The sequence below is a fragment of the Saccopteryx bilineata genome, chromosome 1 (assembly GCF_036850765.1).
Source record: "Saccopteryx bilineata isolate mSacBil1 chromosome 1, mSacBil1_pri_phased_curated, whole genome shotgun sequence".
In the NCBI taxonomy this organism is placed as follows: Eukaryota; Metazoa; Chordata; class Mammalia; order Chiroptera; family Emballonuridae; genus Saccopteryx; species Saccopteryx bilineata.
This window is the reverse complement of record NC_089490.1, coordinates 24,613,883-24,641,070: the sequence shown is the minus strand read 5'-3', so window position 1 is coordinate 24,641,070 and position 27,188 is coordinate 24,613,883. Positions and strand designations below refer to the sequence as shown.

The 27,188-nt window shown below is 45.1% G+C and overlaps 1 protein-coding gene across 1 annotated transcript in view; it reads left to right on the top strand.

Annotated features, from left to right (window-relative positions):
- Positions 1–27,188, top strand: part of TNFRSF21 (TNF receptor superfamily member 21) — a 73,270-nt gene that overhangs the window by 8,977 nt on the left and 37,105 nt on the right. The window contains exons 2-3 of the mRNA XM_066252230.1: positions 12,083–12,734; positions 14,363–14,857. Coding sequence (XP_066108327.1) covers positions 12,083–12,734; positions 14,363–14,857 — 1,147 coding nt within the window. The remainder of the gene's footprint in view (positions 1–12,082; positions 12,735–14,362; positions 14,858–27,188) is intronic.

The window sequence follows — 27,188 nt, the reverse complement described above, 5'->3', positions numbered from 1 at the left end:
TAACTGGTTCTTATTCACTCCTTGCTTTTCCTTTACTTCTAGAAGTCTAGGACTTCTCTCTCTCTCTCTCTCTCTCTCTCTCTCTCTCTCTCTCTCTCTCTCTCCCCTTTTGGATTTGAATCTTGTGTTAAAAAAAATAGCAAATCAGCCAAAGTTTGGGAGTGCTTCTCTCCTCATTAAGGATGATCAGGGCAAAGGCCGTTATTCCATTTCAACTTCTCAGAGGCGACAGACAATGTGCTATTCATCTTCGTGTTTCTGGATCAATGCCATGACACCTACTAGTTAAGCAATGGTTGATCGTTGAATGAATTCCAGAAGGACCTTGCTCTAAACTAACTGCTCATTCTAGACTAGTGAGAGAGCAGTCGGAGCTTGAGCTCCCTCCCGAGAGCTACAATTCAAGGGTGTGTGCATTATTAACAGGACATGGTAAACTTAAGCAAGTTGGCAGCCTAAAAGGACTAGGATATGGAATTCTCTTTACAAATCTTCTCAATTCACTTCTATCCTCTGACAGTGCACAGGCATTTATGTATAAATAAAACAAGTGTGTGCACTTAGCTGTGTTCTGTTTTTCTTTATGTAGCTATATTCTGTTATCTCACAGAAATATATTTCTATTTTTCATTTCTTTTTTTTTTTTCTTTTTTTTGGGTATTTTTCTGAAGCTAGAAACGGGGAGAGACAGTCAGACAGACTCCCACATGCACCTGACCGGGATCCACCCGGCACGCCCACCAGGGGCGATGCTCTGCCCCTCCGGGGCGTCACTCTGTCGCGACCAGAGCCACTCTAGCGCCTGGGGCAGAGGCCAAGGAGCCATCCCCAGCGCCCGGGCCATCTTTGCTCCAATGGAGCCTCGGCTGCGGGAGGGGAAGAGAGAGACAGAGAGGAAGGAGGGGGGGTGGAGAAGCAGATGGGCGCCTCTGCTATGTGCCCTGGCCGGGAATCGAACCCGGGACTTCTGCACGCCAGGCGGACGCTCTACCACAGAGCCAACCGGCCAGGGTTCATTTCTTTTTTTTTTTACAGAGACAGAGAGAGAGAGTCAGAGAGAGGGATAGATAGGGACAGACAGACAGGAACGGAGAGATGAGAAGCATCAATCATTAGTTTTTCCTTGCGCGTTTCAACACCTTAGCTGTTCATTGATTGCTTTCTCATATGTGCCTTGACCGCAGGCCTTCAGCAGACCGAGCAACCCCTTGCTCGAGCCGGCGACCTTGGGCTCAAGTTGGTGAGCTTTTGCTCAAACCAGATGAGCCCTTGCTCAAGCTGGCGACCCCGGGGTCTCTAACCCAGGTCTTCCGAATCCCAGCCCAATGCTCTATCCACTGCGCCCCCGCCTGGTCAGGCTATTTTTCATTTCTTTAATAAATATTTATGGTGCATCTCTTAAATGTGAGGCATTACTAGTCGGCATATGATAGTAAAAGGCTATTAACTCCTTTTGGAGTTCATAGTTTAACAGGGAAGACAAAAGGAGTGGTGTGTAAGAAAGATGAGCCTTCAAGAACAGAAGGAAGAGTACACCAGAAAGAGGGAACAGCATGTGGAATGGCCCAGAGGTAAGAAAGAGCCCACATGGTCAAAAAATAGAAAGAAAGTCGGTGTGGTTGGTGCTCAGCCAATAGAGGCAAAGGACTTGTGGATTGTGGTTGAAGAAGTAGTGAGGGGTCAGGTCATTCAAAACATTTTTAAAGGTGTGAAAGTGTCACAATATCACTTGGAGTACATTGGGAAGCAGTATTTTAATAGGGTTTGAGTCGGATTTTTAAAAAGATCCCTTTGGAAGCTCTGGAGAATGTATTAGAGAGGGAAGGGTAGAAGAAGCAGGGAAGAGCTAATGGTTCTGGAAGGGTAAGTGTCTGTGAAGATGGAGAGTCACAGATTTAAAAGATTTTGGAGAGAGTTTACTGATAATGAAATATGGAGGCTGGTGAGGTGGAAACAGTCCTTCAGGCTGACCCTCCAGTTCCTGAGTTGAGGCTAGGATGGTCTGATTGCTTTGAAGGGGAAGGCAGGGGAAGAGTGCGTAGGATTGGGGAACCCAAAGTTTGTGTGGGTATTAGTAAGTTTGAGGTACCCATAATTCATGGCCGTTAAGCCTTAATGCTGTCCACTTCTAGCCACCTCTCCTCCGGCTGGCAGTGTGTTGAGCCTCCCTAGTTTCGCTGGACACTTGGATTGCCATTGTTCTCCCACTGCAAGCAAGCAGCACCAGTGAAGTTGTCTCTGTAACAACTAATCGCTCTTTATCTTCTTGGGTTGTTCTTAAAAGTGAGGGGTATTTGAGGTGTAATTCTCAAAGTAGAATTACTGGGTCACAGGAAAGGAATGAACAGCTTTACAGCTATTGCTGCGAATTTCCAGATTGTCTTTATTTTTATTTATTTATTCATTTTAGAGATGAGAGAGAGAGAAGAGGGGGAGGAGCAGGAAGCATCAACTCCCATATGTGCCTTGACCAGGCAAGCCCAGGGTTTTGAACCAGCGACCTCAGCATTCCAGGTCGATGCTTGATCCACTGTGCCACTACCAGTCAGCACCCAGATTGTCTTTTAGAAAGACTGAATTAACTAAGTGTCACTAGCAGCAACGTCTACATGTGCCTTCTACCCCACAAGCTTGCCAACTTTGGAGCTTATCATTTGAATTTATTTGTGCTGCTTTAATAGAGATATGGAAAGATCCTTGCTTTTCCAAATTTGCATTTTAGTTGTCACTAGGGCTGACATACATTTATCTATGCGATGGCTACTTCACTCACACCACCCTCTATCCCAGGGGTCCCCATACTACGGCCCACGGGCCACATGCGGCCCCCTGAGGCCATTTATCCGGCCCCCACCACACTTCTGGAAGGGTACCTTTTTCATTGGTGGTCAGTGAGAGGAGCATAGTTCCCATTGAAATATTGGTCAGTTTGTTGATTTAAATTTACTTGTTTTTTATTTATTTATTTTTTTTTAAAAATTTTGTTGTTTTTTTTTTTCTAAATTTTATTCACTTTTAGAGAGGAGAGAGAGAGGGGGAGAGAGAGAGAAACAGAGAGGGAGAGAGGAGAGAGAGAGAGAGAAGGGGGAGGAGCTGGAAGCATCAACTCCCATATGTGCCTTGACCAGGCAAGCTCAGGGTTTCAAACCGGCGACCTCAGCATTTCCAGGTCGACGCTTTACCCACTGCGCCACCACAGGTCAGGCTTGTTTTTTATTTTAAATATTGTATTTGTTTCCATTTTGTTTTTTTTACTTTAAAATAAGATATGTGCAGTGTGCATAGGAATTTGTTCATAGTTTTTTTATAGTCCGGCCCTCCAACGGTCTGAGGGACAGTGAACTGGCCCCCTGTGTAAAAAGTTTGGGGACCCCTGCTCTATCCCAACTATTGAGCAGTATCTGTGTTAACCTCATTTGCATTAATTCTTTACATTTTTAGTTACAAGTTTTTATTAACTGTATGGCATATATTTTTACATGTTAGTTTTAATATTATTATATTTAATAGCACAAAACCTAGATTAATATCCTTAAATCTATTTTATTTGTGCCCGAGAGTATCATCTTTGTTGTTGTTGCTTTTGTTGAGATGTGCTAAATAAACTAATGTGATTACTTAGAATTTTATATTGGATCTTTTTAATGTTGGGCTTGTTGACTTTGCTGGACTTTAGTGTCATGTTGGTGGTGAGAACGACACCATTGCAGGATGTTTGTACACCTTGCAGTGAGTAAAACACCTTGCAGTGAGCAAAAGATTGTACGGTCAAGTAAGTTTGGTAAGTGCTAAAGCACCATTTTGTGTGTGTGTGTGTGTGTGTGTGTGTGTGTGTGTGTGCCAAAGAGAGGGACAGACAGATAGGAAGGGAGAAAGATGAGGAGCATCAATTCTTTGTTGCAGCACCTTAGTTGTTCATTGATTGCTTTCTCATATGTGCCTTGACTGGGGGGGCTACAGCAGACCCAGTGACCCCTTGCTCAAGCCATTGACCTTGGGTTCAAGCTGGTGAGCTGTGCTCAAACCAGATGAGCCCATGCTCAAGCTGGAGACCTCTGGGTTTCAAACCTGGGTCCTCCGCATCCCAGTCCGATGCGCTATCCACTGTGCCACCGCCTGTCAGGCTAAATGACCATTTTTGGCAGCCTTCTTGCCAGGACCTCCTGGAGCCATCAACAGGCTACTATTAATTGTTCCTTTCCACAAAAGGGCTGCAGTCAGGAGTATTTCCTAAACTTTTAGACCAGGGATTGGTTAACCTTTTCTGTAAAGAGGTACGTAGTAAGTATTTTGGCTCTGTGAGCCTGTGGTCTCTGGAAATGACTCCGCTCTGCCTCTGGAGTATTTGAAGCAAACCTGAGCCATACAGAAAGAATGGGCATGGCATGTTCCCATAAAACTTGATTTGTGGACACTGAAATTTGAATTTCTAATAATTTTTAAGTTTTTATTTATTGACTTTTAGGGAAAGGGGAGAGGGAGCAAGGGGTGTAGGGGAGGAGTGGGAAGCATCTACTCATAGAAGTTGCTTCTCATATGTATATGCCTTGACCGGGCAAGCCCAAGGTTTCGAACCAGTGACCTCAGCATTCTGGGTTTGAAAGCTTTACCCACTTTGCCACTGCAGGTCAGGTAAGAATTTCAAATAATTTTCATGTGTCACAAAAATAATTGTTCTTTCTGAGAGCCCCCCCCCCCCAACTATTTAAAATATAAACAACAGATTCTTGGTTTCTGGGCTATAAAAAAAAGTAGGCTGCTGGCTGGATTTTGTTCACCCATATTTTAGACCTTGGATCATTAACATCTTTTGGGACTCGATCAAGGAAATTCACTCTGGAAGGTGCTTCCTTAGATTCTGCCCCATGTGTCTGGAGCGTATTTATTCGCGGGAAGTCCTCTCCCCTCTCTCGTGTTTTCTCATTTACTGTATACTGTTTGTGTTTTAAGTCTGCTCTGAAATGCCCCTTGATTGTCTTCTCCCTCACTGTTGTGCAGTCTGCATTTTTCGGTCTGTAGTATCCTCCAAATCTAGTAAGGAATATTTTCAGATTACAGCTCTTTAAATTTGAAGTCTTGGGCCCTGGCCGGTTGGCTCAGCGGTAGAGCGTCGGCCTGGCGTGCGGGGAGGGGGCGGGTTCGATTCCCGGCCAGGGCACATAGGAGAAGCGCCCATTTGCTTCTCCACCCCCTCCCCTTCCTCTCTCTCTCTTCCCCTCCCGCAGCCCAGGCTCCATTGGAGCAAAGATGGCCCAGGCGCTGGGGATGGCTCCTTGGCCTCTGCCCCAGGCGCTAGAGTGGCTCTGGTTGCGGCAGAGCGACGCCCAGGAGGGGCAGAGTATCGCCCCCTGGTGGGTGTGCCGGGTGGATCCCGTTCGGGTGCATGCGGGAGTCTGTCTGACTGTCTCTCCCCGTTTCCAGCTTCAAAAAAATACAAAAAAAAAAAAAAAAAAAATTGAAGTCTTGGATACATTGCTCAGGAAGTGGATATTTGCATTTTAATTGGGGTGTTTGAAAAGATTGCCTAATCCCAAGGGAGTAAAGATAACATGTACTAAAATGATAAGTAGGAGGAGTGATAATTAAAGTAACTAACATTTATGGAGCACTTCCTTCATGTGTCCTATCTGCTTTACCTGTGGTAACATTCATTCTGACATATCCCCCCCAACCCCCCCACCACCCCCAGTTAGGAACTGGTAGACTGGGCCTGCTCAGCATACTCCAGGCTAAAATAAGTTTTGTTTGTACTTTTAAAAAATTATTTATTCGGCTCGTCTTATAAATCAAAGATTAAGATGTACACTCCTGGCCTAAGAAGTGAGTTTATAAAAAGATCAGAAAAGCAGTTCTCTCTAGAGAAAGCTCTGCTGGTGTGTGTTTTGTTTATACCTTCAGGCTGGAATTGCTGGTCCTGGCTCATGTCATTACTATTGCCTTGGTTTGTCTGACTCTAAGGACTGGACATATTCCCAGCAAGCAGAGAAGAGCATTTTTCCCAAACCTTGACCACTGTCTCGTTAACAAAGTGGCCTTCGCTTGTAGGTGAAGGTCGTGGCCTATAGAAATGTCAGTTGCAGCGGACGGAGGTAGGTGAAGGTCTGTGGGCCACGGATCGAATGCTGAGTGCTCACTCTTCTGCATTGCAGGTTTCAGGCGAGACAGCATCTGGGGTCAGCGTTGCCTGTGTTTTTCCTTTCCTCAGTGTCCCCTGAGCTTGCCTCCTTCCAGCTCTATAGTCAGCACATTCTACCTTTGACATTTCTTTCTATTTGCAGCTTTAACAACAGTCCCTGCTTTTGCCTTAGCCAACAGAAGACTTAAAACCGGAGAGGATAGTAGGAAATAAATGCAAGAAAGAGCCAACCAAATTTATGTAACGCACCGAGAACAGCGCTGCCCGTGCTTTGTGGACACTTTCCCCTTGGAGCTTTGCTCTTGCTGTGTTCTTTCCTCTTCCAACCTAGGGAATTCCCAGCAGTCAGTGCCTTGCGATTGTGAATTAAGTGTGATGCTCAAAATAAAATGGTCAGTTATTCTGGGGGTGTCTAATTCTGCTTGGCTTCTTCCTTTTGATCATCTGTTGGTGTGTTTTAGAGTCACCATCTCAGGAATAAGTCTTGGTTGCCTTATCTTTGTTATAATATCCACAGTAACTACGGTTGTTCTTAAAATCCTGGTTTAGGCCGTATTGAAACCTTTTCTGTATTCAACTCATAAAGTCTTCCTGCTTGTCCATTATGAATAGACACAATTTTATCACTGCCTCCAGTTTTTGCATGAAAAATGATTGCAATTTGATAGAGACACAAGAATGACGTAAATATAGTATACTTGTAAACCACAAGGCAGATTTTCCCCATTCGTTTGATGGGTGAGGTCGTGGGCTAAGAATTGTTAAAGAGAAACTGGCATCAGTGTTCTAGCATGTATTAGCATATCCAGGTGTGTCTGGTTTTCAGCCAGGCTCATCTCTGTGACCTGAAGTAGACGTGCTACCCAGACAGGTGATATGGGTCACCAGAGTGAGTGCGGGGACCATGGGAGCATATATAGCTGGTCAGTTGGGAGCTGCCTCTTCTTTCGAAAATTTGCTTTGCTCTAGGCTTTACCTTTTCATCTACTCCATAAGTATGTATAGGGCTCCCATATCCTGTACAGTTTGGGATGGTATTTTCTCATTTATTCATGATTGTTGGTGTCTTGGATAAATGAAAATTTACAGATCACTAGAGTTTAAACTAGGATGAAACATCAATAAATTCTGGAGAATAATCTCATGCTGCTGCTTATAATTCTAAGCATCAAATTAGTGGAACTGTTTTTTATAAAACGAAGGGGGGGATGCTTTATGTATTTATTTATTTTGAGAGCGAGAAAAAGAGAGAGGAAGGGAGAGAGGTGAAAAGCATCAACCATTAGTGTGTCACTTTAATTGTTTATTGATTGTTTCTCATAGGTGCTTTGACCTGAGGGTCAAGCTGAACCAGTGATCACTTACTTGCTGAAGCCAAAAACTTTGGACTCAAGCCTGCAGCCTTGGGCTTCAAGCGAGCAAGCTGGGATCACTTGAGGGGGGGGGGGGTGATGTTTTAAATTCATGTTACATTTGCTTAGGTATCATGCTGAATATAATGCTTGTAAGCCAGTTATGGCTCTGTTCAAACAGTGATACCCTCAGGTCTTTGGAGGTGAAACTATTTGTCTGACTCTGAAGGGTACCACAACATTTTGTCTCTTGGGTGTGTGGAGGGCAGGGGGAGGCTTTTGGTTTTCTCACTGTTGCTTTTATACCTGTGCTCCTGTCCATTAACCTCCTCTACTGCCACGCTTTAAATCACTGCCTCTAGTAATTCATGGTTCTGCCGATTCATTCATTCATTCAGTCTGCAAACATTTGTCAGGTATATGGTGAACTGGGTACTGTCCTTGAGGGCTTGGGTAGCATCGTTATGTAAAACAGACTCTCTATCCTTGTCCTGCTGAAGCTCGTGGTTCACAGGGGAAGACACACTAAATGGAAAAATTCATAACCACAGAATTATGGTAGTGATATGGGGAAAAGGAACAAGAGGAGACAGTGAAAGGTAATTCAAGTTGAGGGAGAGGAGGGCAGGATGGCATTTCAGAGGATGTCTTAGCTATGAAGGATGTTGCATTTCCTTCCACGTCATGTGAAAAGCCATTGCCAGTTTTAAGCAGGGGATACAAGTATCAGATTTGGTGGGTGAGTTAGAGGGGATGTCAGAAAGAAAGTCAGGACCTCAGTATTCATTTCTAGACTCTAGAAGAAGTCTAAGGTCCTTGTATTTTTAGATATTTCTTTTGATTGATCAGCAGAGTATTGGCAGACTTTTTTTTTCCCTATAAGGGCCAGATAGTAAATATTTAAAGTTGCAGGACATATGGTCTGTTTGTCTCTCTCCAGCCTTGCTGCCGTTGTAGCGTGAAAGCAGCCATCCACAATAGCTAATTGAATAGCTGGGTTCCCCTCAAACTTATTTACAAGAACAAGTGGCATGTGGGATTTAGTTTGCTGACCCCTGGCACAGAGGATGCTTTACTTATTATTTTTGTGATCTCCGTTTTGAGGTGGTTGAGCAAGGGAGGAAATGCAACCTCCATGGCTGTCCCTGGCCTCGAGCTGCTTATAATCATTATGGGAAGATAAATGTATATACTTAGGAAGTCATCAACAAACATTACAAGACAATATGTAATTAGGCACCTAAATGACAAGCAGAAACAGGAAATGTGATGAAAGTTTGCTCAGCTGCTTGGACTCTGGGTGTCTGGGAATGTTGTTGTAAGGCTTCACGGAGAAGGTGGAACTTGACTGTTGTAGACACTTTGAAGGCTTCATAGAATTGAATACCATGTAATCCAACCTGCTCGTTTTATAAGCAGGTAAAACCAGGTCCAGTGGGTCTGAAGGCCGTATCTGGACAAGAATGTAAGTCTGTTTTCTAAAACTCTGCCCAGCTATTTTTTTCTCCTTCAGATCTGGCCCTCCCACAGGCTGAAAACATGTATACGCTATTGACGTTAACACTGTATCCTGTGAATACTCTGTCACAGTCAGCCAGGCAGGGGAGGAGTGAGAAGTTCTGAGTGATGGGTTGTACGGAGACATCTTTCACCCTTGAAGAAAGCGGTTCTTAGAAGACTGGGAGCAGCGTGGCTGTAGCTTGTCATTTGGGATGAGAAGGAATGAAAAGAGGCCGGGGAGTGGGAAGCCAAGGAATGGAATATGGAATATGGAATACAGAAAAACACATGCATACGCTGACGAGAGGGACAAGGAGGTGAACTACATGTCCTCAGTTGGCAGTACCTGTAAAATGGGCGCATCCTTTCTGTTGAAGAGAACGTGACCATTCTAAAGAAGGGAGTAGTCTGTGTGTTCTGACGCGGGAAGGTTTCAGCAATGCAGTGTGAGAAGATGAACAAAATCAAATCACAGAACAGCATGTGTGGCCTGTCTCCTTTAGGTGGAACTGAAACAGCCACCTTAGAGCAGGCATGTGTGTGTATGTGTTATGTGCGCCTGCTCAGGAAAGGTTTGGAAAGACGTGACCAAAGTGAGCCCTAGGGATGGGTGGATCTGAGCAGACACTTAAGCGTTTTAATCCTGTTTTGTAGTTCTTGGAATTATTACAAGAATGCATAGTATAAAAAATAATAATGAAAAAAGAGCAATATTTAAACAATAAAAAGTGCCAGGTTGGGAAGGAGGTGGAGGGCGGGTCTCTGACAACCGAACTGGGCTCTTTCCAAAGTGTTTCTCAGGATCAGAGGAGATTCAAGCTGCTTTCACCGTCTGCTCTGCAGCCAGAAAACGTTTTGTTTTTTTCTTTAATTCACAATTGTGATTATATGCCTCCATTCCAACCTCCAATGTAAACACACAGTTACTTCTCGTTGCATTTTGGATTAGAATCAGACTGTGGAGCCTCTCCAAGTTTAACTGCGGCCCGTCACCGTGTTGCATTTGGAGGTAGAGCAACAAGAGCTTTTTAGTTCCTGAATGGCCCTGCTTCACTTCAGACTTTTGCTTTGGGGTTCCCTGTGCCTAACCCTTCCCGCTTCCCCTGTCCAGACTTGCGTCTGCCCCTCCATCCTTCAGAAGCACTCCAAACCGTTTCCCTAACATCTCGGGACCATTACGTGCCTGCTAAACCCCATCTCACAGGGCTCTGTTTCTCCTTCTCAGCAGTAATCTCAATTCTAACTAATTATTAATGTAATTAGTTGTTTCTGTCTGTCCTCCTTTAGACGGTAATTGCCACAAGGGCTGGCATAGAGTTGACAAGGTTCTTGGACACGCGCAGTTGGTCTTCAATAAAAAAATATTTGTCTGATGCTTTCATGGTATCTAGCTTGTGCACACACCTCACGTCCAATGTTCAGCCCAGGTGTGAGACTGCTAACGGACGTTGTGTGTGAGCTTTATTTGTAGGAGCTGGAATTTCCTCCTCTAGCATGAGGTAATTTAATGGTCTGTTTTAAAGCCCCATTGTCTTAAATGGGTTACCTAGTATGGTGCATTTTAAAGAGCTCTGAGTTGTGCTTTCATTAGAAACTTGATCAGTTATTCTAAATGAACAAAGAACTGGAAAGTCGACTTAATGAGTGGGGAAGCATGCGGGCACAGTGGGGTCTGGAGGTGGGTTTTGTATCCTGCTTGGGGGACCTCCAGTAGTTCAGTCATCAGGGTCCTAGTGACGAACCTGGTAGCATTCCTTCACCTCTCTCCATTTTCTAGAAGACAGTGACAGCTTTCTTGTGGGAGCCTCTCAATCTTCATTAATGCGGAAAAGCTCTCTTTTAAATATAATTTCCTTTCCCCCAAGTTTTCATTCTGGGAGGTGGTCTAAAATTCTGTCTAGCTGAGTGAAGCTTCTGTTCTGCGAATTAAATGTAAATGTCTGTCGAGTCCTTGCTGAGGCTGGCTCTGTGCTTGGGCTCCCAGGTGGCTGCTGGTCCTTGCTCCATTGGCCGTGGTCTTCAGCGGCTGAACAAATAAGAGTGTGCGTCTAAAAGCATCAACTCACATTAAGAAGGCCAAGGGCCGGACTCTATGTTGCAAAACAAACAAACAACCCCCAAAACCAAAAATATATGTGTGTGTTGCTTTGCATAGAGGAAACATTTGAAAAAAAATCACGCCATGTCTGTAAGTTAACTCCAGCTGGGTCATCTTGTGCTATGAAAGTGGCAGCTTCACCGTCTGTCGTCCTACTTACCAGTTGTTTCATCCTGGTGTTAAGAGATGGTAACTTAACATTTGGGTCTCGGAAAGGAGGGTTACTATTCAGCAACTCAATTTTTCCTTGTGTTAGGGTGTTTGGCTTCTCTACAGTATTTTTTTTTTTTCTTTTTTTTTCTGAAGTTGGAAACGGGAAGGCAGTCAGACAGACTCCCGCATGCGCCTGACCGGAATCCATCCGGCATGCCCACCAGGGGGCGATGCTCTGCCCACCTGGGGCGTCACTCTTTTGCAACCAGAGCCATTCTAGCGCCTGAGGCAGAGGCCACAGAGCCATCCCCAGCGCCTGGGCCAACTTTGCTCCAATGGAGCCTTGACTGCGGGAGGGGAAGAAAGAGACAGAGAGGAAGGAGGGGAGGGTGGAGAAGCAGATGGGCGCTTCTCCTGTGTGCCCTGGCTGGGAATCGAACCTGGGATTCCTGCATGCCAGGCCGACGCTCTACCACTGAGCAAACCGGGTCCTCTCTACAGTATTTTTAATTCAAGGTACAGAGTGCTTTCACGTTCATGTTCTCAACTGATTTTTTCAATTGAGAGGTATTGTCAGTTTCATTTTACAGATGGAAGGAAAGGAAGTTGAGGCAAGGTCAGGCAAGGAAACCAAAGCTTCCCAGCGAGCAGGTCGGGCCCTGGGCTGGAATGGGAGTCTTGGTTTCTCTCTTCTTATTGTGTAGCAGCCCAGTGTTGGCAGGAAACAGCGCCTGTCAGACCTTCAGTAGGAAAGATCATGGTGGTAGGACAGTTCTATCTTCCGTTTTCTGTTGCTATATAACACCTCCTTGGTTTTTGTTCCTCCCCTATTTTTTCTCTCAGCTCGGATTCCTTAGCACCACCTCTGCTCAGCCAGAACCGAAGGCCCCAAATCTCATTGGCAAATACCACCACGTTGACCGTGCCACCGGCCAGGTGCTAACCTGCGACAAGTGTCCGGCGGGAACCTATGTATCCGAGCACTGTACCAACACGAGCCTGCGAGTCTGCAGCAGTTGCCCCGTGGGGACGTTTACCAGGCATGAGAATGGCATAGAGAAATGCCATGACTGTAGTCAGCCGTGCCCATGGCCAATGGTTGAGAAGTTACCTTGTGCTGCCTTGACTGACCGAGAATGCACTTGCCCGCCGGGCATGTTCCAGTCTAATGCTACCTGCGCTCCCCATACGGTGTGTCCTGTGGGTTGGGGTGTGCGGAAGAAAGGGACGGAGACCGAGGACGTGCGGTGTAGGCAGTGTGCTCGGGGTACCTTCTCTGATGTGCCTTCTAGTGTGATGAAATGCAAAGCACACACAGACTGTCTGAGTCAGAAGCTGGTGGTGATCAAGCCGGGGACCAAGGAGGCAGACAACGTCTGTGGCGCACCCCCAGCCTTCTCCAGTACGGCCCCCCCCTCCCCGGGCACGACCATCTTTTCACGCCCTGAGCACATGGAATCTCATGAAGTCCCTTCCTCCACTTATGTTCCCAAAGGTAACTTAACCTCATGAGCTATTTATTTGAGAAGGACTTTGAACCCAGGGAAAGCACCAACAATGATCTTGTGCCCGTGGAAGTTTTCTCTATTTTGTATATTCCAAAGTCACCCGTTGATGAAGGCACTTGTATTTTGTAGCTAATTCAAATCTAGCTTCTTTGGCCTTCTAGAAACATTTTGACTCAGAAGTCTTCAGGTAAGGGGAGCAGATCTCTAAAAACTAGGTTACATCAAGCTAGAAAATAAGAACTCAGTAAAACAAGGACAGTGTGTAGCCTTATATGAGTCACTGAACTTCTGGCCTTGGTTCCAGACTTTTCGAATAAATGAGTGATTTAGATGTTTAAAGTTTCTTCCAGATAGACACAGCCAGAAGGTCTGAAGGAAGAAGAAGAGGAGAAAATACCGTGACATCTGGAAGGGAGGGATGAGGATTGGATGTTAGGTGGGGCAGAGGAGGGGGGATGCTCTACCCCTCTGGGGCGTCGCTCTGACGCGACCAGAACCACTCTAGTGCCTGGGGCAGAGGCCAAGGAGCCATCCCCAGCGCCCGGGCCATCTTTGCTCCAATGGAGCCTTGGCTGCGGGAGGGGAAGAGAGAGACAGAGAGGAAGGAGGGGAGGGTGGAGAAGCAAAGCGCCTCTCCTATGTGCCCTGGCCGGGAATCGAACCCGGGTCCCCCGCACGCCAGGCCGGCGCTCTACCGCTGAGCCAACCGGCCAGGGCCTCAAATCCTTTTTGATGGAATTCAGTTTTCAAGAGACGATAGCCAGCTTGAGTGGTTCTGGCATAATCTCACGAGTGATGGTGTTTGAGCTTTATGATGACCCTGCATGAAGGCCGCCCTATTGAAAGGGAGAAACAGGCTCAGAGAGCTCCAATGACCTGACCAGATTTTCTCAGCGGCCGATAGAAGGCCAGGTCCTATTTCTTTGGGCTTAAAATCTCTGGTTTTCACACATTGTTCAGGAAGACAACTTGTAGAAGCTTCTCAGAAGGAAGTCCACCAAATAGCTGGCGCAGACTTGATTTGATCTGTTAATAGAAGAGACTAAAGAAGTCCTGCCTCATTTTATCCACTGAGCTGCCTCACCAAACCTTCTTTCACTGGTCAAAGTTAGATTTGAGTTTATGTTCTTGTTCTTTATTTCTTTTATCTGAGTCATATTCTCAATTTTCCCATCGCATTATAAAATTGTCAAAACGTGGGATCCGAGGCACAAAGCAATTAAAGGACAAAGGAGTTAAAATTGAACCAGCTCTCTGAATAGTCAGAACAATTAAGAGTCGACTACAGCTCTGAACATACACGTGTGCGCGCAGGGTGTGGAGGCCAGGAGAAGCTGATGTGAAGTTCAGGCGTTGGGTCCCTGAGAGTGCCTTTGGGTTTTAGCATGAGGAAGTGAATGAGTGTAGCTGTTAAGCTTAGTTTTTACCTTCCACATTAAGGTGGCTTTGAGATCTTTATGAAAATGTGCTATGTAATTTATTCTCAAGCTCCAAAGTTCATCTCTTCTTTAATTATCTGGCCTGGTTTGGAGATGAGCAGGAAGAGGAGGGAACACATAGATTCCCAAATATAGAACAGCTCTTCCCCCCCCCCCATACTCTTTTTTTTTTCTAGGCATGAACTCAACAGAATCCAACTCTTCTGCCTCTGTTAGACCAAAGGTACTGAGTGTCGTCCACAAAGGGACAATTCCTGACAACGCAAGCTCAGCCAGGTGGGAGGAAGGCGTGAACAAGAGCCTCCCGAACCTCCAGGTGGTCGACCACCAGCAAGGTTCCCACCACAGACACATCCTGAAGCTGCTGCCGTCCATGGAGGCCACCGGGGGCGAGAAGACCAGCACGCCCATCAAAGGTGTTAAGAGACCCCATCCCAGACAGAACATGCATAAGCATTTCGACATCAATGAACATCTGCCTTGGATGATTGTGCTTTTCCTGCTGCTGGTGCTTGTGGTGATAGTGGTGTGCAGTATCCGGAAAAGTTCCAGGACTCTCAAAAAGGGGCCCCGGCAGGACCCCAGTGCCATTGTGGAGAAGGCGGGGCTGAAGAAAGCCGTTACGCCCACCCAGACCCGGGAGAAGTGGATCTACTACTGCAATGGCCACGGTGAGCTCCCCTTTTCCTTGTCCGCAGACCCCCTGCCTCTCCTTCCCTGGTCTTTGCCGTCTGAAAGAAGGGGAAATGCACAGTTTCTGGAATCTCTTTGGTATGCCAAGTGATATTTGATCTAGTTTTGTTAGGAGAAGTGGGGTGCTCAGCACTTGATGCGATGCATTCAGAGAGAATCACCACTCTGCCCTTTTGTCTCCTGGCACATGGAAAGGGGCATGTTGCAGAATGATAGGTCTGAGAGGGACCTTTAGGGACCTTGTTCAGCCTTGTCATTGAACATGTGGAGAGATGGAACTCAGAGAGGTTGGGTTGCATCCCTGACCCAGGCTGATTGTTTGGGACAGTCAGACAGACAGACTTCACGTCTCCTCCTGGATGGAGCCCTTGCTGCTAAGAAAATAAAAAACTTGTCTTCAATTTGCCTTTTTGAACCTGAAACTTGCTTTTTAGATTCCTATACTTTTGTCCTGGTACTTTTCCCCTTCCTATGTTTTTTAGGATCCCAGTTCTCTCAGGATAGGAAGATCTTTTAGATTACAGATGCCCAGAGCTTCATATGTTGGCGATCATGTGACACTGGGCTCGTGTCTTCTCCTAGAAGTGTGTGTGTGCTGATAAGGGCCAGAAGGAGTCTGTGGACGCTGTCCTGGGGCTTTTGGACGTGAGGATGGCAATGCTCAAACTCTGGCAGTAGCTCCCCTTTCTTTAAATCCTAAAATGAGATTTGAACCTGACACTTTGCATTCATCCAGTCAGGAGCCCTCTTTTCCCTTAAAGATGAGGGTGTTAGCCTAACTTTCTTTCTTTATTTTTTTTTTTAAATTTTTTACAGAGAAAGAGAGAGGGATAGACCGGAACAGACAGACAGGAATGGAGAGAGATGAGAAGCAACAATCATTAGTTTTTCATTGTGCGTTGAAACACCTTAGTTGTTCATTGATTGCTTTCTCATATGTGCCTTGACCGCGGGCCTTCAGCAGACTGAGTAACCCCTTGCTGGAGCCAGCGACCTTGGGTTCAAGCTGGTGAGCTTTTGCTCAACCCAGATGAGCCCGCGCTCAAGCTGGCGACCTTGGGGTCTTGAACCTGGGTCCTCTGCATCCCAGTCTGATGCTCTATCCACTGTGCCACCGCCTGGTCAGGCTAGCCGAACTTTCTTAAACAAAGCAGTTGGCCTTTTGTGTTGAGTCTTAAAAATGTTGCTCCCCTTTGGCTCAGCAATTCTATTTATGTGAATCTATTATAAGGTATAAAGGTATAAGCCAGAAATACTTAAAAAAAAAAAAGATTTAAGCACAAAGATCTTAAACTTTTTTTTTCCATTGCATTTTTTTTAATTTAGAAATTTAATGGGGTGACATTGATCAATAAGAGTACATGGGCTTGCCTGACCAGGCAGTGGCGCAGTGGATAGAGCGTCGGACTGGGATGAGGAGGATCCAGGTTTGAGACCCTGAGGTCACCAGCTTGAGCGCGGGCTCATCTAGTTTGAGCAAAGCTCACGAGCTTGGACCCAAGGTCACTGGCTTGAACAAGGGATTACTCGGTCTGCTGTAGCCCCTGGTCAAGGCACATATGAGAAAGCAATCAATGAACAGCTAAGGTATCGCAACGAGAAACTGATGATTGATGCTTCTCAGCTCTCTTCATTCCTGTCTGTCTGTCCCTGTCTATACCTCTCTCTGACTTTCTCTCTGTCCCTGTAAAAAAACAAAAAAACAAAAAAAAGAGTACATGGGTTTCAGGTGACTATCTCTATAGCATTTGAACTGTTGATTGTGTTGTGTGCTCATTGCCTGAAGTCAAATCATTTTATGTCACTATATATTTGCCCCTCTTTACTGCTCCTGCCCCCCAGATCTTGAACTTTTAACTTAGCATTATGTATAAGTTGAAATTGAAAGCAATCAAAGGGACAGTTTTAAGGAAACGGCTAAGTAAATTATGGCCTATCTATAATATGGAATATTATATTGACATTGAAGATTTTATTCATTGTTTTTGACAGATGGCACGAGAAAATATTTACACTAGGTTAAAAAAAATAAAAACAAACAACACAGGCTATACAGTTCATATAATATAATCCCAGTTCTCTTAAAACTTTGGAATAAAGACTGAAGGAAAATTGGCCAAAATGACAGCGATGTTTCTTCAAATTTGATGGGATTTGGTAGGATTTATGTGTTTTCTTTGCTAGTTTCCTTTCCCCAAACTTTCTAAAATAAGCACATACTACTTTTACAATCAGAAATTTGGAGAAAATGAAAAACTGCAGCCGCAACTCCTTTTGTTTCCCGTGGCTAATTTGTGTGAACGGTCAAACCAAGTGAAAATCCGACCGAGACAAGCTTCCCCCTGGACAGAGAGCCTGCCCTGACTTGAATAAAACTACCTCTTGTTGGCAACCCAGCTAGGGGGAAGGAAGGCTTTGATCATGCCCTCCTTTTTAATAAAAGTCTTTTTATTTGGAGATAATTTCAAATTTAGGCAAAAAATTGCAAGACTAGTACAAAGAATACCTGTATACCTGTGCCCAGATTGACCTGCTGTTAACATTTTGCTCTTTGGATTTATGTGCCCTTTTGATTTTTGATTTATGTGCCCTTTTGATTTTTGATTTATGTGAAGTAGATTTTATAAATTATAAAATAGGTATAATACAGAGTATTTATTATCTATTACTTAATATAACACTACATAATATATACTATGTATTGTGTATATGTACACATATATACATCCATAACTATTCCTTGGCCTTTTACGCCTGATACTTTAGCATTTCCTAACAATAAGGATATTCTCTTAAAAATAAAACCTATAGTACAGCTTTTAACCTCAATAAATTTAACGTGGATACGGTATTTTAATTTACCATCCATATTCCAATATTCTCAATTGACCCAATAAGGGCCTTTATAGACAGTATGCTTTATTTCTCCAGTGTAGGATCTGGTCTAGGATCAAATATTTCATTAAATAGCCCTTTAAGTGACCAGCCAGAACACTTGTTCTGATGTATTTAATTAGTGGAAAAGTAGTAGAGAACATTTTGCTAGACTATGTAAATATTTGAAACTCTCCTCATTATTCACTTTATTAAAGGATTGACTCCATCCCTTTAGTTTATGCTCAGCTATATTTCTGCACTCCCTTTTGCAGTGTATATTACGGAATTCTTGAGAATGCAGTGAGTTAATAGAAGCATGCAATCACCTTAGACATTCTTATGACCATGGTAATATTGTAAACTACTATGCCTCTTTAATATTAAACAATATTCAATTTTGTGAAAAGAATGGAAGTGCCAAATCAAAGCCCCACCAGACTTTCTGTGAAAGCAGCATAGGCAGTCCCCGGGTTATGAACGAGAATTTGTATGTAAGTTGGAACAGATACATTTTCCTATTAAATGCAACTTAGATGTTTGTCTTAACATAGTATTTGTTCTTATCTTCCTGTGCATAGAAATACTTTCTGTGCATTTTCCAATGCAACCTTAAACAATGTTGGATGATACAGAGGATGATGGACTTGTTGGAGAGGGTGGGACTGGTTTAGAGTCAGGGTTTGATTCTGCGGCTGGAGTCAGTTTCCTGAAGTAGCATCAGGGGAGGTTGTACGGAGCTTTTCTTTTTCTCATCATAAAAGGCCCGGTAGCATCTCAGGCCTCCGGCAACTGTATGGTCAACTTCGGTGAACCTTTCTGTATCAGGATCTCACTCCTCTAACTTTGCCATTCCTACTTCAAATAGATGAAAAGCATAAGCTAACTCTTGTAGAAAACTTTTGGTTCTGGAGTTTCTAGGTCCCTTTTTTCTTCCCTAAATGCTGTCATCTGCTGCTCTAGTTCCATAAGGTCTTCATTGGTTAGTTCTTTGCCATGGGGGTCTAGTAACTCCATGGTATCATTTTCCCTGATGTCCAACTGCAGGTGATTACCAATAGCCCTTAGGGTGCTCCCTTCGTAAGCATGAGTTTGTAGGTAAGTTGGATGTTTGTAACTTGAGGACTTACTCACCTTCAGCAATATGCATTTCCAGTGAAAGCAAAGTATAGTAGTTCCCCTTTATTTCCTTCAGTTACCCATGGTTACCTGCGGTCTGAAAATATTAAATGAAAAATTCCAGAAATAAACAATCCAGAAGTTCTAAGTTGCACGCCATTCTGAGTAGTGTGGTGAAATCTCCTGTTGTTTTGTTCCATCTGGTTCCAGATGTGAATTATCTCTTTGTCCAGTGCCTTCACGATGTAGACGCTACTTGCTCTTTAGTCACATAGTAGCCACCTTAGTCATCAGACTGACTGTTGCGGTATCACAGTGCTTGTATTCAGGTGTCCCTTATTTTACTTAATAATGTCCCCAAAGTGCAAGAGTAATGACATGGGCGATTCAGATATGCCAGAGAGAAGATGTAAAGTGCTACGTTTTAAGTGAAAAGGTGAAAGTTCATGACTTAATAAGGAAAGAAAATATATGCTGAGGTTGCTGAGACCTACGGTGAGAATGAAAGTTCTGTCTGTGAAATTGTGATGAAGGAAAAAGAAGTTTTTGCTGATTTACTGAGACAGAGAGAGAGTGCATTCACAGACCCTTTAGTACAGTATATTGTTGTAATTGTCCTATTTTATTATTCTTGTTGGTAATTTATAAATTAAACTTCATCATAGGTGTGGATAGGAAAAAACGTGGTAATTATAAATAGGATTTGGTACTGTCTGCAGTTTCAGGCATCCCATGGGGTCTTGGAATGTATCTTCCAAGGAGAAGCGGGAATTACTGCAATCTCATTCAGATCTAACTATCTTTTCTATTAATTTAACTTTCCCCCCAGGTTTTTGCATTGGGATGTCTATATTTAAGGTGTTTTTCTAAAGAAGGTATATTCTTCCTAAATTCTGTTCACAAGGGTTCAACCAAGTAAAAATCTCATTACAAAGAGAGGTTCTGTTCAACAAAAACCATTCCATGTGCTCAGAGACCTCTAGAAACAATATCTTATTGTTCTGATTGCAGTGAGTTCTGGGCAGCAGGTAATCCTGTATAATAAGATCTTTCTCTGGTCCTTGTCCATTTACACTGAATTGTTCATGAGGATGAGAGTGAGGATAAAATTGCCTAGCCCTGGGTATTCTGTCAGGGGTCGCGTAAGACCTTATTCATGCCTGCCCTTCAAATAGACCCTCAGCACTCTCAAGCTAGCTCATTGGTTCCTGTCTTTCTTGACAAGAACCTCTCTATTTGGCTCTACTCACCCCCCTCTGCCTATCAAGGACTTGGGGTTTTTAAAGTTGAACTCCACAAAACTGCAGTTCTACTTTCACGGAATCCTAGTGTTGGAAACATGAGATACGGCCTTCTGTGGCTAGGAGGATGGGAGGCTGAGCGTGCTGCGGTGTTTTGTATGCTTCCTTCCTTTGTGAAGTCAGAACAATTTTATGCTTAGTAAGTTGGGATTGGACCGCGGGCGCTTGTAATGTGTCTATTTATTTCCTCAAAAGACATCAGAAGTCCCTTCAGAATTTTTATGCACACAAATCTCAAAGAGTTTTATTACCTGATTCAAGTGTCATCAGGATGTTAAGTCTATTGTTAACGCCCAATCTGTTATTTTTTTTTTTTTAAGAATGCTTTTTTTTTTTTATTACAGAGACAGAGAGAGAGTCAGAGAGAGGGATAGACAGGGACAGACAGACAGGAACGGAGAGAGATGAGCAGCATCAATCATTAGTTTTTCGTTGCGACACCTTAGTTGTTCATTGATTGCTCTCTCATATGTGCCTTGACCGCGGGTCTTCAGCAGACCGAGTAACCCCTTGCTTGAGCCAGTGACCTTGGGTCCAAGCTGGTGAGCTTTTGCTCAAACCAGATCAGCCAACACTCAAACTGGCAACCTCGGGGTCTCGAACCTGGGTCCTCGGCATCCCAGCTTGACACTCTGGTCAGGCCAACTTGTTATGTTTTTGTTGTTTAAATGAAACAATATGTTGTTTAAACTTACATATATTTTTGTAGTAGAACCCCAACATTATGGGGTTGGTGGCATTCAACATGTTCAGTTTTATTCAGAATTAAGATTGTGGGTCCACATTAATTGGGAGGTTACATGGAAAATAATATATTCTGTCTGATCTGTTTTGTCACATAAAGCACAAAAGTAAAGATAGTGAAACAAAGTCTCTAGACAGTCATTTTAGTCACTTCCTTTTAACTGTGGGAGACAGAACTGTGGCCAGTCCCAGCTGAGATCGGGAACAGCTGAGGGAAGAACTAACCGCTATTCTCTCATTGCTGTTTCTAATACGGGTCCTTCCTAGGGACCGTTCCTTCTTTTCTTCCCCTCCTCTCTCCTTTATTGGCCCTCTGACTATCTGGAGAAACTGTGAAGTTGAGTCCCCAGCAACCTGTTGCCCTAGGGAGTCTGATGAGAAGTTTGAAAGGCAGGCTAGGAGTAGAAATTGTCCTGAAACTACTTGTGGAGGAGGAGGCTGTGCACGGAACTCAGGGGAGCAAAAATGGACGGCATCTCTGCTCCATCATACGGCACTTCCTTTCCTTTCAGACTTCGGGCGATGAGGAGAAATGGTGTGAGACAAAGAAATTGGGTTTATTTTGTTTAAAGTGGCTTAGTTCCTAATTAGCACATTCTTAGTTCCAAACCTGAGGGAGACAGTCAGCATTTGACAAGGGCAGTAATCCTTTCGGGTGTAATTACTGCAAGGGCATGACATATAAAGACAGCGTCTCCCTGAGATGGTCTGCAGAAGGGACTGTGATGGTCTGCAGAAGGGACTGTGAAAACGGACGGTGCTCCTTCCCAGGCGACTGCTGTGTACCCGCAGCAACAAAAGGGCAAGGTCCTCATTCTATAGAACTAGATTCCAAGATTCTATTTCCTAATTCCTGTAGCTCTTAACTGCGTTGTAACTTTTTTTTTTGTTTTTTTTGTATTTTTCTGAAGCTGGAAACGGGGAGAGACAGTTAGACAGACTCCCGCATGCGCCCGACTGGGATCCACCCGGCACGCCCACCAGGGGCGACGCTCTGCCCACCAGGGGGCGATGCTCTGCCCCTCCAGGGCATCGCTCTGCCGCGAACAGAGCCACTCTAGCACCTGGGGCCAAGGCCAAGGAGCCATCCCCAGCGCCCGGGCCATCTTTGCTCCAATGGAGCCTTGGCTGCGGGAGGGGAAGAGAGAGACAGAGAGGAAGGAGGGGGTGGGTGTGGAGAAGCAAATGGGTGCTTCTCCTATGTGCCCTGGCCGGGAATCGAACCCGGGTCCCCCGCACGCCAGGCCGATGCTCTACCGCTGAGCCAAATGGCCAGGGCCGCGTTGTACCTTTTAACGGTCTGTCTGTGGTTTGTCTCCCCACCTGGCTTATAAGCTCTGAGACGGCGGACACTGGCTCTCAGTGTGTGTCCCCTATGCTGGGCCAGTAGCACATGGTTCAAGGAGAGGTGGTCTTGAGGCTCTGCTGGCTTATGTGGTAATCACATGAGCTATTAAATTTAAAACTAAAATGAACTAAAGTTAAAAACCCAGTTTCTCAGTTGTACCAGCCACAGCTTAAGTGCTCGGTAACCACACATTGGTAGTAGTTACCACGTTGGACAGGGACAGATGTAGAACATTTCCATCGCAGAAAGTTCTATCAGATAACATTGGTCTAGAGCACCCAGGACTTAGCCACTTACTCTTTTCAATATGGACTGTTTTGAAGGCATTGACTTGTTGGAATTTTTTTTTTCTTTTGACTTACAATGATACAGGGAGCTAGGGATTTAAACAGAAACATCTTAAGATGGGTCCTTTATACTAAATGGCCATAAACTCAAGAAGAATTATTTTTCAGAGCTAAGGAGGCTTCCCAGACAACAGTGCTTTGAAATATGTGAAAACCGGCTACAGAAAGGTTGTTGATAGTCTTCCATCTGATTCACGTCTTTGAAATGGAACGCTTTGGCCCCGAACATTGAAGAGCGGGGTGATGAGAAGAGAGAGACCCGAGAAGAGAGAAACCCGCTAGTTCAAAGGCCAAGGCACCTTTGCAAATGCTCAGGTGTTTGCGTTTAAGCAGAGTGGAAGCTGAAGAGCCTTGTGGGTGGCCCTAAGCAGAGGAGCTGTGGAAGTCACGTGGTGGGGTCAGAGGTGGGCGGGGAGGAGGCAGTGGAGCCAATTAGTGCCCAACGTCTCCCAGTCCACGAAAGGGATAAGCAACAAAGTGAAATCATCAGATGGGGGGGGGGGGGGGCTTGGAAAAGGTGGCAGTTACTTTTGTTTTTTCCTTTTAAAATTATTCTACAATTCCTCCATCTCCTATCAGAGATCAGCTTTTACCAGGAGACTGCAACCTTACCTTGTAGGGCCACCTCACAGGTGTCTCTGTCCTGAACTTGCTAGAGCTTATCTCTTAGACAAACTGGAAGCACAGAGGAGAGAGGGCGACATGGACTTCAATCTTTCTATCTTTCATCTCTTTGCTCACGGAACTGATAGACTTTGAGTGGAGGGCGGGGCCAACAGAAGTAGATACAGCTTTAGACTCCAGCTCCACCCCTGCTCTCCTTACAGAGGAAATTAGGGATTAATGGAGTCGCATCAAATACCTTCTTCGTTCAGCCTGCCATCTATGTAGTGCTGCTCAAGAGTTAGGAGGAAGGGAGAGATGCAGAATCTGCTACACAGGTTGAGGATATCTGAAATGCAGTGCCTTTAAGAAGTACGAGATGCTTGAGTGGAGGCCTGGGCTCAGTCTGGAAAGGCCATACAAGAAGGTTCTGCGGGCAGCAGAAATAATGAGACTGGGCGAGAAATGTGGGGTCCCCGATCTGGTTCTGCTAGCTGCTGGAAGGATGGACGATCCTGGGCACAGCGCTGTCTTGGAAATGCAACTTGGTTTGTGAAATGAGGAGAGGATTGTGATCAGTATACTGTCACACTGATGTCTGTCAAGGAAACGCTGCCCTGGGTGGTCCTGCCATGCACTGTAGAGTGAAGCGCAGGCCGCTGCTGGTCAGAGAGGTCAAGCTTAATCCCCAACTGATGCTGAAGAAGGGCTGTGTGCTTCCTGTGACACAGAAGAGCTTTAAAATTTCCACTTCAATCAGGACACGTGGTGTGGGAGGACCAAGAGAAGGCACACCGATTCTGCATGCTCAGAATGTGAGACATGTTTACAACATGGGAGGGATTGAGCAGTAATTACGAAAGTCCAGTTCTGAGTCCTTCCATTCCTTCAAGTGTGTCGCCTGGATTGCAAAGGAGTTGGGAAACCCTGTCCAAGGTGCTCGCCCATTTCTGATGTTTTGTGCTAAAGAGACCTTGGTCTCCTCGTGTGGGCCAGGAAATAGCGGCCGCCAACAGAACTCCTGGAAACAGCTCTGCATCGGTCGCAAGGGGTGCGTGCGTTACCTGGTTCGGGAAAGTTGACTGGCTGACGAGGCGCCAGCAGCTCATGTCCACCCCTGAAGGAGCAGCCAGCTTCGGGGTACACATTTGCTGGCAGTAGGCCCCTCCCAGTCGAGATAAGTACTGAGTAATAATAGGCTTTGAAACCTTCTTTAACTGAAAATATATTTTTTTAACACTTCTTTATTTTTAATTTTCCATTGATTTGAGAGAGAGAGAGAGAGAGAAACATCAACTCGTTACTCCACTTAGTTGTTCCACTTGGTTGTGCACTCATTGATTGCTTCTCACATGTGCCCTGACTGAGAATTGAACCTGCAACCTCAGTGCGCCAGGATGATGCTCTATCTACTGAGCCACCCAGCCAAGGCCTCATATTCTAATCTGGAACATTACTCTTCCCTGTAAAGGAGTTCTTAAATTACCTGTTGACCAGTGTGATCCGTGCCATTTGTAATTTATTCAGACTCTGTGCTTAAACGTATGCAGGGTGATCTAAAAGTGATCCTTGAGAATGAAGAAAAAATGTCACTCCTCTGAGGATGAAAGGTTAGAGTTAGAGAAATAATTTACTTCACTTCCGGAAAGGCGGTGTCCGTGTCTGGTCTTGCCTGCAGGTACCAGGCACTGCCGACGCTTCTGCAAAGCTCTTTTCCACAGGATTTGTCTTTCGCTATGACAACCATGAATTTCTTCAGGGAAAAATACTGTGACAGATATTAGATAAGAGAAGAACTATTCTCTTGTCTTAGTTACATATTTCTCCCTCTGTTCTGGGTTTTTTTTTCCTTCTGTTTTTTTTTTCCTCCTGTTTGAGAGTTATTGTCCAGACGTTGGCTTATTTTCCTTAAGAGGAACTCAATGGTCACTCTGTCTGATCCTGAATTGGTTGTACTCTGGCTGGAGCAGGGGAATAGAATCTGTGAGGTAAACGTTTCCTGTGTGCGCTGTGCTGTCCTACTCTGAAAATGATGGGGGAGGTTTATAATCAGTTCACCTTTAAGGGACCCCAAAGCAAAGGAAAGATTAGGAAATTTCAAAAATGACGCTATTACACTGCTTTACTTGTGTTATTTTCATTTAATTATATGTATTCGAATGCCAAGTTCCAGGCACTGTCCTAAGGCTAGGGTTTTCTAGGCTTTAGTAACATAAAACATGTTTGTTTTAGAAAAACTTCAGGTTGGAGAGCAATGAAGGTCATGGGGAATTGTGTCTGTGCATGTGGTTGTTTGCGTGTGTGTGTGTGTGTGTGTGTGTATGTGTGTGTGTATCAGATTAGAGGAGACTCATTTAGTCCAATCCTCTCACTTTGCAGAAGCTGAAACTGAGATCCAGGGAGCGATGGCGACTCGCCCAAGGCCACGTGGCCAGTAGGGTTAAAAAGGAGTCTGGGGCCAGGGTACTCTTTATAGTTCACCTGCTGCTACTTTAGTCAAAGGACTGCAGGGCTCTGCTCAGTACAGAGGTTATCACTGTTGGAAAACAGTTACTCAACTTTCTTGAATGAGAAAATGGTGAGGCCACTTGTCTGTGAGGGTACTGGAGGCTGAGGTTGGAGGAGCAAAAGAACTTAGTCCTTCGGCTTTTTCCAGGGCCTTAAGAAGTAGAGGGAGAGGGAACGGAAGGCATGTTCAGAGGAGGAACATCCTCTGGCTTGTTTCTCCCCAGAATGTCGTCATGGTAATGCTGATGGTCGTTAGTTGCTAATTCAAAGGGGACATGGTATGTGTCCGTCTTGGGTGTGCACCTTAGCTGCTAGCCCAGCTTCCGTTTCTTTCTCTCCCCCCACAGGGAGGTCAGGAAGTTAAGCTGTACCGAAACCTTCATGGAGAGCTGAGGTCAGGGCAAAAAGGCCACTTTCTCTAATTTCCAACCAAGTAGAAATCCATTAAGGGTCAAATTGAATGAGTCATATGGACCAGGAGAAAGAGATGCAGAGAAAACATCTGCACTAGGAACTGTGGCCGTAAAATGTCTTAAGGGCTGGCTGGCTGGTACAAAAAGAGCCGGCAAATGACAGCGTGGCCCGTGGATCTGATTCTCAGCACTGTAGAGGTGGAGAGAAGGAGCTTGGTGCACCAGGTCTGCTCCTATAGGGAGAGGAGATAGTGCAGCCTGGGGAAGTGGGCAAGGGAAGCGGGGGTGGGGGTGGAAACCCCACCAGGAGACAAGTGGGAGGGGTCATACTGCTGCGAGAGGGAAGCTGTTCAAAGGGAGGGACCTTGCCAGCCTGGTTTTGCTCTCCTGGATGATGAAACTCTTGGATTCAAGGCTGTCTCATGCTTCCCTCCATTCTAAACTCGTAGCCTTCCATGATGCAAACACTGAAATGTGCTGGTGAAAACAACCCACAACCAAACCCTTCCTGTGTTTCAGGCTCAAAACCCAGAGGCAAAGTTAAAGTACAGACCAGCTGGCTTGGTGGCTGAACCTCTTATTTGCATAACGGTGTCCTAAATGTGTAAAGTCTGTTCTTAGGGGAAACAGTGTTGATGAAGAACCAGGCCGGAATTTGTTTAGAGCACTTAACTTAAAAGGCTCAGACTCTGTTCTTGAACCAAGCTTTATTTTGGACGCCGAGGTTTTTGCTAATATATGTTTATTTCTTCCACCCTGTCCCTCATCCACAACTCGGTGCTCCATCAAAGCAAATCACGACCCCACTGCGCCTTACCTAGCGAACAAACAGGTATTGCTCGTAACAACCTTGTTTTCTGCTCCGCTCCGTCCCTGTGAATCCCAGCAGCGGACTCGGGGAAAACTCTTCCTTTTACACTGAACTGTGGTTCCTCCTTCAGGATTGCTCACGTGGCGGGGAACTGGTCTCTCTGGAGGGCTGTGAAGGAAGTGCATCTCCCAGGCTCACAACGCGGCCGACTTTGTTCCCCTCCCCACAGTAAGCAGTAAGG